The sequence below is a fragment of the Mustela nigripes genome, chromosome 6, assembly GCF_022355385.1.
Source record: "Mustela nigripes isolate SB6536 chromosome 6, MUSNIG.SB6536, whole genome shotgun sequence".
NCBI lineage: Eukaryota > Metazoa > Chordata > Mammalia > Carnivora > Mustelidae > Mustela > Mustela nigripes.
Genome location: NC_081562.1, coordinates 70,409,850 through 70,422,679, shown reverse-complemented (window position 1 = coordinate 70,422,679; position 12,830 = coordinate 70,409,850). Strand labels below are relative to the sequence as shown.

The window sequence follows — 12,830 nt, the reverse complement described above, 5'->3', positions numbered from 1 at the left end:
CCAAGGTTAATCCTTTCTCATGATCTCTTGTCTTGTTCCATCTTCATCCGTGCTCTCTTCCATATCTTTATCTGTCTCTGACTCTTCTTCCCCTTGACTACATCTATATCTATCTATACACACACACACACACACACACACACACACACACACACACACATATATATATATACACACACACATTTATATTTATATATATGAATGATTGCCCTATTTTAAAGCCTGTCTCTACATAGTCCTTTTAAAATAATCACTTCTCAACACCAGGCTTACAAAAAGACTGGTCTATAGATCAGCTGCATTTTCTCTCCTCACAGTCTTGAAATCATTGAGATTGAAATTCTGTTAAGGCATTCTCCTAAAACTTCTCTATCAGAGTTTACATCTCCATGAGCGCCAGCTAAATCACAAGGTTTTTCTTTTTCATTTTTTAACTTTTCTGCCAAATGGGACATCATTAAATAACCTTATGATTTTTTGAAACTTTTATTTTTCCTAGGCTAGCATGACAGTGTCCTATCTTCATTCTTATTCTAACACAGTCGCTTGCTCTTTATCAGTTCCCCCCTAAAAAAGTGTGCTGGTTTTAAAATGTGCCCAATGACACTTTGATATTCCCCATCCCTGCCCTTGTGATTCTCTTACAACGAAGAGAATAAAGGTAGACTTTCAAGACTAGGTCATAAAGGGCACTGTGGCTGTCTCTTTGCTCTCTCCTCTTGGAGCACCCACTCTTGGGAAAGTTAGTTTCCATGCAAGGAGCAGCCCTATGGAAAGACTCACAAGGGAAGGAATCGACCCTCTAGCCAAGAACCATGTGAGTGAGACATCTTGAAAAAGGAGCATCTATCCCTAGTAAAAGTCCATAGAGGACTATGGCCATGCCTAACACATTGATTTTAACCATGAGGCCTTAAGCCAGAGCTACCCAGCTAAGCTGCTTCCAAATTCTGACCCTTAGAACCTGGTGAGATAATGAATGTTGGTTATCTTAAGCTCTCGAGTATTAGGTTAATTTGCTATGCAGTAACAGATAACTAATACAGTAGGCGATACTTGTGATTCTTTATCCCGCTGCTTCTCTTCTTACTATGCACACTCTTTTTTGCTGAACTTCCTTTTTTTTTTTTTTTTAGAGGTGCATATATCTTTCCATTTTCTTAATTCTTTTAATAGTAGTATAGCTAACACACAGTATCATATTAGTTTCAATATGGTGATTTAATAATTCTATACTTAATTTCAATACAGTGCTTTAATAGTTCTATACAGGACTCTGTGTTCATTGTGATAAGTGTACTCTTAATCCCCTTATTTCATATGTAATTCTACATCTAAAATGCTAGCACCTTTTTACATATCAGACTTATGTTTATAGTTTCCTCCTGAGGATCTCTACCTAAATGGCTCCTTGTGTTTCAATGCTTACTACATTTTTATATCTATGTCTTCCAAATCTGCTTCTACTCTGGTCTTCTCTTTCACAGTTAAGGGAGGAATTATCCTTCTTATTTTACGAATTCAAAATCCTATACTCCTCTGTGTCCAACTTGAACTACACCAGGTAGACTCTATTGAGGATAGGTTATATTAAGTTTTCTCTACTAATAATATCTCTTCAATCTATTCCTTCCTTTGCTTTATCATTGCTTATTTCTATTTCATGTAACTAACTCTTGTCCTACACTAAAACAATGGTTTCCCTGATTCCTATTTCTTCCTGTTGCCAATACGCTTCTTTCTTAAAGTTCTGATCAGATTGCTGTCTGGAGAAAAAGTCAAAATTTCTTAGGATAGCATTCAGTCAGATTCCATCTGCTCCTTTCAGTTTTAGCCCTGATCACTTTTCACTACACATTCATTCTATATTCTAGCCAAATCAGTACATTTCTCAAAAATATGCTATTTTACTCTGGGTTTTTTCTTAAAGGCTAAATGCCTAGGACTATCTCTCTTCCTCAAAATTCCACTTGAATTAGGTTATCCCCAACTTAACTTTCCTTGATCCTTACCAAATAAAATCCAACACTCTTCTTTTTGATTACCAGGTTGTATCTATGCTCTGAAATGGCGCTTACTACGGCTGACTAGCACTATAAGAGGGATGACTTTTCCCCTAACTAAATCCTGAGCTCCTTGAAGGGCTTATCTGTGCTAGCCTCCTTATAACTCTATGCAAACGATAAACATCAATAAAGGTAGATTGAAGTAAGTGTGCACAGTCTAATTTATGTGTTACTGAAGTAAAAATTATTGGAATTTTTTAAAAATTAGCTTATAGAAGCATTTTCTAGTGTTTACTTTACCAAAATGACAATTATGGAGAAACGAAGCTATGTAATTTTTATCATACTTTGGTGTATTCAAGTAAATCTCAAGCAGTATAGAACTGAACGAACTTCATATCCTAGCAGGTGACTATTGATCTAAGTAGAATGTATTTTATCATATGTACAGTTTGTACACATCACACAAAAAAATGGAAATATATTTCAGTAATGGGAAAAGCAAGTCACCTAACAACAACATTCTGGAAACATTGCTCTCTGTGATTAGTCATTTAGGCCTCTTTTTTATAAACTTAAGAACATCTGTCACATCAACAAACATAACCAGTTCAATTAGCTTTTCAGGAGGACACTGTAACTTGGACTTCAGTCGTAAATTTCATTTGCATGTTTAAAACACACCTATGCGGTTCATCAAATTGAAACTCTCCTACGGAACTAAAACCATGCACAGGGTATGCGTGATTTGCCGTTAAAAGATGATTTCATTCAATTGCCATAAACAGAAAATCAGCAAGAACAAAAGAAACAGAACTTACCTATTGTGCTAACTCTGGCTGAAGGACTAGCTAATGCTGCTGGGACAGAGGCTTTGAGGGGGCCTGCCCCACTGTTTATTCTCAGAGCTGGCATATGGGGAGAGGTGGGTGATGTGGGTGATTTGCCATCAGAGGTCTTGGGTTTAGCTGATAGGTTCAGTGGCTGTGCCACTTCATCCTGCAATGTGATCATTAGAACATGAGCTGTGATAAGGCAAGGCTGATCAAAAATGCCTAGAAAAACACAGGTATATAGCCTGTCATTTCCCATCAAATTACTCTACCAATCAGCGAACTTAACATTCAACCTATACATTACAGTGTTGGTTAGCTGTCAACAATGTCACTTTTAACTACATATTATGAAAAACCTTTAGTATAAGAGAAAGTACACGTGCACTCAACTATCCAGAAAGTATATAACTGATGTCATGTCTAAGAAATAGTCTTAAGCTATTCCTTGGGCTATTCAATTCTATTGAGAGACCATTACATAATTCATATGAAATTATGATGTAGGTAGCCTTTGTTCAACCTCCAAAGAACAGGGGTTGAGTCCCAAGCACCTTTGTATCCTGGTGCTTAGCCAGAGTACCTGGAACATCAATGATGGAGGAATTAAATGGTGTGTACCTCTGATCAGAACTTCTCTCCAGATTTAAATACAAAAAAAAAGAAGGAAACTTTCTAACTTTCTCAGAAAATAATCTTTATCCTAGGTTTCTCAGACACAGTTTTGGACTTGATCTAAAAGTAAAAATAAACATAACCGACATTATACCAATATGTACTATTTATTTATATGCGAATATATATATACTTACTTAGCGTTTTGTTCTAAATACTTAGCATTTTGTTCTAAATACTTAGCATTTTGTTTTCAAATCTAGATTTGTTTTCCAGATTTTCCGCAATGTATATCACAATCAATACACTGTGGTGTGAAGATCTATCTGTGGTTAATCAGCACATATGGTGAGTTCCAACTGTTCAATACCTGAATAGGTCAAGTTTATGTAGTTTACATTCTATTTATACTTTCTATATTAGCCCTTGTGTAATTTCATACATAAAATTTATGTATACAATTATCCTTAAAGTTTCTACCACATCATTTATTAGAATCAGATAATATTGACATTACATCACTTTTTTCATCACAAACTGAGAAATGTGTTTTTTGGGCTCTAAAATTAAAATATTGTGTCATATGTTAAACCTTATTGTTCAAAATATCTACGATTTTATAAAGCATTATTGTAGAATAAAAATATAGCTTCCACTTAGCTACTGTTCGATCTTCACGAGTTAAGAGCATAAATACCTACCAGTGGTAGGTGGATAACCTGATGAAAGGGAGACATTTTAGATTCAAACGGTGTAATCTGACGGCGTGGAAACATATATCAATGTGCACAAAATTTTATATATATATCTACCAAAAACCATTGAAATCAATCACTTTATAAAAATGGTAAAGTGGCATAATAAGATATCTATTCAAAGTTTATATATATTTTTTTTGTCTTTTGTACCTTTGGCACAAAGTTTATATTTTTAAAGTGGTTTATTGTTATTAAATTCCATGGTTGGCTGCACTTAGGAAACTTAGGAACAAAGCAGAAGAAATTATTCTTTAACACTTTATGTTCTTTAGTTCTGTTTTCTGTCTCAGAAAAAAAAGAATAGCTATTTGAAAAATCTATGAGAATTCAAATGGTAATCTGGGATTGCATTAGATGTCTAGTAAGTTGCTAACCATCATACCAAATTTATAAGGATTCATAGTCTTGGAAGAAAGGAAGGTAAGCTGATTCCACAACTGGTTCACTGTGTAAGAAAAGCTTACTTTAGCATTTTTAAAAACTGCAGGGGCAAAACTATTCCCTAGAATAATTAGGTTGAGCTGGTGAGCCATAATCCTTATCTATCCGAAACCCAGAAGTCTTGTCCCTTTTCCCTCTTATACCACAGTACGGATGGGTAATTCGTAAATTCGATCTTTGGATCAGAACCATCAGCACCACCTGGGAACTTATTAGAAAAGCAAATTCACTATTTTAGAAATTTTGGAGGTGGGTTCTAGCAATCTGTTTTAAAAAGCATTCCCAGGAGATTCTGATGCAGACTAACATTTGAGAACCACCACCATATACAATATAAAGGGAGAAAAATTTTTTAACCAATGATTAAGCTTCAAAACCTTAAAAAAATAAAAAAGCTTCTTCAATGTAAGGAAGTAGCATTAAAAAATACATAACGTTGGGGCGCCTGGGTGGCACAGTTGGTTAAGCATCCGACTCTTGATTTCGGTTCTGGTCATGATTTCATGGATCATGAAACTGAGACCTATGTCCCATTCAGCTCAGCATCTCCTCTCCTTCTGTCTCTCTTTCTGGACCTCCCCGGCTCTTGCTCACCTGTGAGCTCTCTCTCTCCCTCTCTCTCAAATACATACATCTTAAAAAAAAAAAAAAAAAAATAAAAAAAAACTAAAAGCATAATGTTATCTCAATCTTTAATATTTTTCAAAATGTAATGTATGCTAATAATAACAAATGAAAGCATGCATATACATAATAAACTAAATGCTATTGACATTCGGTAGGCTACTAAAGATGAGGATCCTGTTAATTTTCTTCCTGTTAATTCAGCCTAAATAGCCAGTCAGATAGTTGTTTTACTGACTGTTTATTATGTAGCCGTAAATATTCTAGACCCTTCTTCCATCAATTGTACCTGCTTACTACTTCGTGTACGAAACTACCGGCTTTTGTTACAACAGTCTGTAAACTTTGTTGGTCTGTATTTGACAACTCTTGTCAAAGTTTTGAGGGGAAACTTGGAGAAATTAAGGTGGTTGTTTCACTTGACTGTGCAGAAAAGAAAGGAAGGAATATATTCCCAGAGTTGCAGGAGAAGAGATTTATGAGTGCAGAGGAAATAGAGCGTGAGTGTGTATGTGTAAGGGGAATAATGGTGTTGACGAAGATGATGCAGATGTAGGTGCTGATGGGACATGAAGCATATGAAATGTCATGTGCTTAGCTTTAAGCACTAAGAACTATTACATGCACGTACTGAAAAATGACTACCCAAAGCATTTATTACAGCAAGAGACCCACTGGAACTCTTAATATTCTCCTCCATTCAAGGCAGCACAGATGTCTGAAAGCCAAAAAGTGCAAAGCCCCAAGGACGTAATAGAGGTTGACAGTTCCCAAGTTGATAGAAATGTCATTCAAAATTGCCCTTTCGTTCCCTTTCATTGTGTGACCAGGCTAATGGTATATTAATAAGAACCCACATGCTTGATCCTTATAGTGGTAACTATATAAATAATTTTGACCCATTATATGATATTATTTCACCATTTGGTTCTTCTAATAATTTACTACTGAGCTACTATACCAAATACCTATTATTTATCAAGAATACAAAAATTACACTAGTTTTCCCATTTCATATTAATTATTTTTCATTTGACTAGATGAAAAATTTAAAACCCTAACTATAAAATGAAAGTGGGCTATTTATTTATGACCTGCATTCTCATAATCACAAATATGTGTAATAAATGCCAAGGTAAGGTTTTTTCCCTAAAGATTTTTAAGAACTTATTTAGGAGAAATTTGAAAGCTTAGCAAGATTAAATGCTACTCTTACAAATAAAGCAGGCATTTTAAAATTAATTAATTAATTATAAATAAGTAACTTAATTAATTAAGTAAATAATTTTACATAAAATATTTAAGTAATTTTTAAGGTCAAGAAGACACTGGAAAAATAGCATTTCTCTGAAGTACACCATAAAGCAATAAGGAAAGTAATTTCTTTTTAATTACTTGTCCAATCGTTAAAGGATGCTGTCATTTGAAAATTTTGAAAATAGCTTATTTCATAATTAGTTAATGTATACACAAAGTGATAGTTAAGAAGAATCTTTTGTATCTGTTGAATAATTCCAAAGTTGATCTGCTAACCTAGTATAAATACAAGGTCAACATTTACACTTCAACTTAATCATTTAAGTTTTAACTAATAGGCTATCACTTATATTTATAGAATTCATTATAATATTTCAAATCATTTATTTAATCTTCAATTCTGTGAAATAACTGATAATCTCAGGAGGGCAACTAAAATTCACAAAGTTCTAAAGAAACTCAGGTTGTTGGACCCAACATATGATATTCTGTTTAGCTCTGTGACAAATTTAATCTTAAATTGAAAAAGACATTGATGCAATGGAATTTCTGAAGTTCAGACATAACCATATAATTTTTCACATAAAAAAGCCACATAAAGGGCAATACATGTTCAATCAAATGAAGAAATACACACATTCACTATTTATATACTAGCTTAAAAATTAAGGCACAAATGTTGATTTATTTTGGAGATTTTGTTGTGTATGTGTGCTTCTCTGTTCTCTATACTACATAGCATCAGAAAGGTCCTTTGGAAGTGCTAAAGAGCTATTAAATTAGGTTATTCTTTTGAGAAAAATACCAAGGGTCTGTGTACAGTGTGTCAGAAAATACAATAATTTGTATAATAATGTGTAAGAGAATAATATTTCATATATACATATGACACATATCATATATATATATATATATATATATATATATACACGTTTTAGGAACCTACTTATGATCATAACTTCTCCTAACAGAGTCTTGTCTAATCTTAGTTGTCTGGGATAGAATGTAAAACAAGTATCATCTAAACAAACATACAGTTTCAGGCATATTCCACTTACTTCTAGCTACTACAACTTGTTTAAAAGCAAACATTTCACTTAACATCAACTTGTGGTCATGGTAATAGAAATATTGCGGAGGTGTAATGAATTTGTGTCCTAGCCAATGAAAAGAAATACCCCACACAGATAAATACTAAATTTGGATGAAGAAAATTATTTGACATAAACATATAGACTTAGATGCACTGGAGAAATACAGCTGTCATCACAAAGAGAGTTATTCCACATAAACTTAACAAAAACATATAAATTTAAAATATATTTTACTTAGATGATTTTCAAATAATAGGTTTATTCCAGGAAAAACATGTTAGTCTAACATAATCGTATAATATTCTTTTTTTTTTAATTTTTTTTTTTATTTTTTAAGATTTTATTTATTCATTTAACAGTCGGAAATCACAAGTAGGTGGAGAGGCAGGCAGAGAGAGAGAGAGGAGGAAGCAGGCTCCCCGCCGAGCAGAGAGCCCGATGCGGGGCTTGATCCAGGACCCTGGGACCATGACCTGAGCTGAAGGCAGAGGCCTCAACCCATTGAGCCACCCAGGCGCCCCAATCGTATAATATTCTTAATTTTTAATGTGCAAAGACCAAATCGCTCATAGAAATCAAACAATTTATCAAAGAAAAATCATTCTCCAGAATCCTGGGGGTTTAGTTCTCTCTCCCCACTCCTTAGCCTTTCTTCATATATATATATATATATATATATATATATATATTCCTTAGCCCATATATATATGGGCTAAGGAATTTCAATAGAGAACTAGAAAATAGGGATACCAGCATCCTAAGGAAATCTACTCCTTTCTGTCTCCTTATCCTTCACAACAGAGAATACATCCACACGCAGGATCTTGGACTACAAGGTGAACCACCAAGGATGAGCAGATGATCATATCCTCCGTATACTTGTGAATAAATATTACACCTTTCTTTATATCTTTAATCATTCTCATTATCAAAATTTTTCTTTAAATAGTTACCTAAAGTCATTATTGAAAATCAAATCTTTATTTGGTAGTTAACAAATTTAAAGCATTCTAAAGGCAACGAGCAAGAACATATATATTTATGCAATTGTCCATTCATTCATTCATTCTTTATTGAATGAAATTTTAACTATTTATTACTTGCTATTACATGTTGGGCATTTAGAAAAATGCAAATCACCTGACATCGAGGCCTGTGGCTTTGAGGCTTTGGTTTTGCGTGGTACAGTAATAAAGGAGCAAAGAATGTATTTATTTTGTATTTAAGCCTGCAGTGAAGATGTATGTGGCATTGTTTTTTCTTTAAACTGAATGACTGAAGGACAATTTAATTTGTCTATGTATTTAAATATATTCTTTCATTTAGAAATATGATTTGATTCCTAAATAGCCATACAATGATCAAATTAAAAATAAGGAATTTCAGGCTACTTCCTCTGCACAATTTGAAAACTGATTGGCCCATATTTTATCACAAATACTTATGTGAAGTAAGCAGCAATAATAACATATGGGGAAGAGTAAAGGATTCATAAAACATGCTGCAAAATTGATCCGCTGGTTGCTCTTAACCTCTCTGATGAAATAACTGTATTTAACAGGGAAGTGGACTGCAGGGTAAGTTGGATAATGTGCATTGTATCTGCACCTCTTTTCTCTAACTTGACTTTGCACGCATTGTCTATTCCTATTGTTCAGTGCGGGAACCCTCTTTCACCTTTTCCCCTCAAATAAGGCATTTCTTTCTACAGTTCAGTAGAGATTGACTAGAGAGAAAAACAACACCAAACTAAAACAAAACAAAACAATCTTTTTGGAGACCAAAAGTCCCTGACCTTTCTTTCATGAATTTAGAGCAGAAAAGGTTTGCGCGTATCCACAAGAGTCAAAGTAATAAAAGAAAAAAAAAAAAAAACTAACCAAACATCTTAAATGATTTTCCTAGCCCCCGAAGAATCAGAGATCCTACTCATGGGGCTACTCCCACTCCGTACTTTATTAGTAGGTTCTTGGTGCCTCAAAAATCAAGTCTGTCATAAAGAACACATGGTCCTGAGGCCCCTTTCATGAACAAATGTTTGCTTTTGCTCTTACAAATTGCAAGATGCCTTGTTAACCACACCGATAGAGCTCTGGGAATTCTTTGATAGGTATGCTTTTGCCGTGCTTGTGCTACCATTAGACAGGACTGCCATTTAAATCCAAGTCTTAAGTTATGCAGCTGAGGGTAATGTATTCAGCTTCTCATTTAGCTTGCTTCTTTTAACAGAGGGCACTAGGAGTGTAGTTGGGGGACCTTTGCTTCATTGTGATAATTTCATATTGTTTTTACATTTAAATTGTTGGCCTTTAATTAACTTACAGGTATTCACACTGTCTTCATCATTTAATTTAACATGCTCCCTGCTCCTTCCCCCTTAACATTTTAGTCGAGCATTTACCTTGTTTTTTGCTTTTGGTGATTTAATTCCTCTAAAATGTCAATTATATCCACAAACGCACACATACAGAGTTGAACACAAATAGAGCAAAGAACAGAGAGCGTGGCTTGTGGAATATCAATAATATTCACATCCCTTTTTTCATTAAAAAATTTCTTTGAAACACCTAAGCCAAATGATGCCATCCTTTTTACACAGAATGTTCTTCTGTGGTAGCCGGCCTCCAAGATGGCCCACCAATAATTCTTGCCTCCTGGCATTTATGTCCCTGAGTATCTCTGCCCCTTCCCATCCCCCCACCTCCTTGCCACACCTCCCACAAGAAATAGGACTGACCTACATTACCAAGAAGCTACTGCAGAAAGGACAGTTTGACTCCTGGTGCTAGGTCATAGAAGACATTGTGGCCACTACTTCCCTCTTTTTTGGATCAGTCGCTCTGGGGTATGGTTTCCTCAATCTTAGCACCACTGACATTTTGGCTGAATAATTCTTTGTTGTGAACGACTATCCCGGACCCTGAGGGATGTCTAGTAGTATTCCCCACCTCTACCTCTAGATGCTTGTAGAACTCCTGCTCTGGCTGCAGCAAGCAAAACTGTCTCCAGACGCTGCCAAACGTTTCCTGGAGGACACAACCATCCCTGGAGGGAGCCGCCTGCCATGCACGTCATGAGGACACTCAAAGGCCCATGAGAGTTCCACCTGGTATGGACCCGCAGGCCTCTCGCCAACCACCAAGGTGTGATTTGTTAGGCAAGCGCATGAGCGGATTTGGAAGTGGATATACCAAGCATCTGTCATGCTTTCATGAGATGGCAACCCCATGTGACAGACTCTTAGCCAGGTCCCTCCAGGTAAGCTGCTCTCGGACTTCTGACCTGCTGAAATCCTGTGAGATAAGAGTTCACTGTTTACCGTCAAAATTGTGCATTATTTTGTTAGACGGAGATAACATGTCTATCCTCCCTGAGAAGAAGTGCAGCCAACACTTGTTAAATTCTTCCATGATTCCAAAGCATTTTTCACCACCACTTCATTTTGACGCTTGGAAAAATACTTGTTTCTCATTCCTCAACCATAATATAGGAGACCATTTCATGAATCTCCCTCAGTTTTACTTATTTACTTTGCAGAGCTACATGTCATTCCTTTTTTTTTCTTTCCAACCCTTTTAATATTCTCTCTCACATTTATAACTTAGCTTCTGAAGCTTCCTTTAATTTTAGATTAACTATCTATCTAACCTCTTCTTTGTATTTTCAAAATGTGCTAAAAATAGACTGTATGAATACAATTTCTATATATTTACTTAGAAGAATGTTCTGTGAGAAGACCTTTAGCTCACAACACCAAATGAAAACCCTCTCACAATCTACAGAGTAGATTTAATTTTTTCAAATGCAGAGTACATTTGAAAAGAGGAAGAAGAGAAGGAATACGAGTGTCAGGAATAATATTTGATGAGAACAGTTACAACATGAGCCAGTATAAAATGTATGGTGTTTCAGATTCAACTTTGTTTAACCTCTGGTCCCTAGACATCTTCAAATTCCTAATAATAATGGTTATTTTGTCCTCTGGTGTTCCTTACGTCAGGATGATTGCTATTATCTTTTCAAATGATTAATAGTTCTACCAAGAGGCTAAAAGAAAGCATAAAGCAGTAAGATTTGATGTTAACAAATCTGAGAATTGTTAACTGTAACTTAACTAATAAGAAGAACTGGTGTTAACAGTTCTTCTGTTATTATTCTTATTAACCTCTAAATGTAAACTTCCAAAAGCTATTTAGAAATACTTCAGAGAAATTGAAGAGTCGGTCACTCCATGTACAGAAAGAACATAATGTTTTCTTGGCACCACCTGATCAGTCCTTAAACACAGAACTAAAAACCATTTGTCATGTTACTTTCCTGTTAGTTTCCCTTGAAGATATGTGAAAAAGAATTAATCAAGACTACAAGACTATCAAATGATGGAATGGATTCACAAAAACTAAAGCAGGAGCCTTCGGAGCAATATAGACTTAAACTCCAAGAAAACAGAAGCCACACTGGTCAGATTCCACTACCACCAGCATTCGGGGGGCAGCACCTCTACCTGAGCCTGAACCTACAAAATGAGCATCACAACCTCTCTGCCTGAATATACCAGAGGAAGTAGGGTCAAAAGGACAGCACAACAATGTAAACACCACCAACACAGACGGGCACCAACTCTCCGTTCCCTCTCATTCCACTTGGAGGCCTATTATTTACAGGGGAGGAAAGACTGGAAGAGTGAGTGGATCTTGGAAGAAAACGAACAAAATTAAATGCTTTGGAAGTCCTGAGAGGGCTAAAAACACTTCTTTTCAAAAATATCTGTGGTTCTTTAGGGGCTTCGGTTTTTTAATAGATCCTAAGGAAAGTCTGATCTGGTTATAAACAGATAAAGCATCTTTAGATGGCCATCCTGGGAGAAGAGGGAAAAGAAAGAGCAGCCATAATCCTGCATACGTCACTTAAGAGTAACTCTCATTTAATTAAATAAAAACCTCATTTTCAATGCTACATATATGCAGGTACAGGCTCTGCAGGGCACAAATCCTCCATCGGCTGGTGGACCCACGACTACCACATAATTATTAATGATAGTTGTGACAGTTAACCTGTGCTCTGTGTCTATTGGGGAGACTTGAGTAAGGGCCAAATTGTCTAAAGCATAGAACCTTGGAGAAGGATGCACCCGTGTGTGTGTGTGTGTGTGTGTGTGTGTGTGTGTGCGCGCGCGCGCGCGTGCATGTAGGCGTGCACGCA

The 12,830-nt window shown here is 35.6% G+C and overlaps 1 protein-coding gene across 1 annotated transcript in view; it reads right to left on the bottom strand.

Moving 5' to 3' along the window:
- SOX5 (SRY-box transcription factor 5) overlaps positions 1 to 12,830 on the bottom strand; it is a 985,194-nt gene that overhangs the window by 37,123 nt on the left and 935,241 nt on the right. The window contains exon 14 of the mRNA XM_059402806.1: positions 2,828 to 3,005. Coding sequence (XP_059258789.1) covers positions 2,828 to 3,005 — 178 coding nt within the window. The remainder of the gene's footprint in view (positions 1 to 2,827; positions 3,006 to 12,830) is intronic.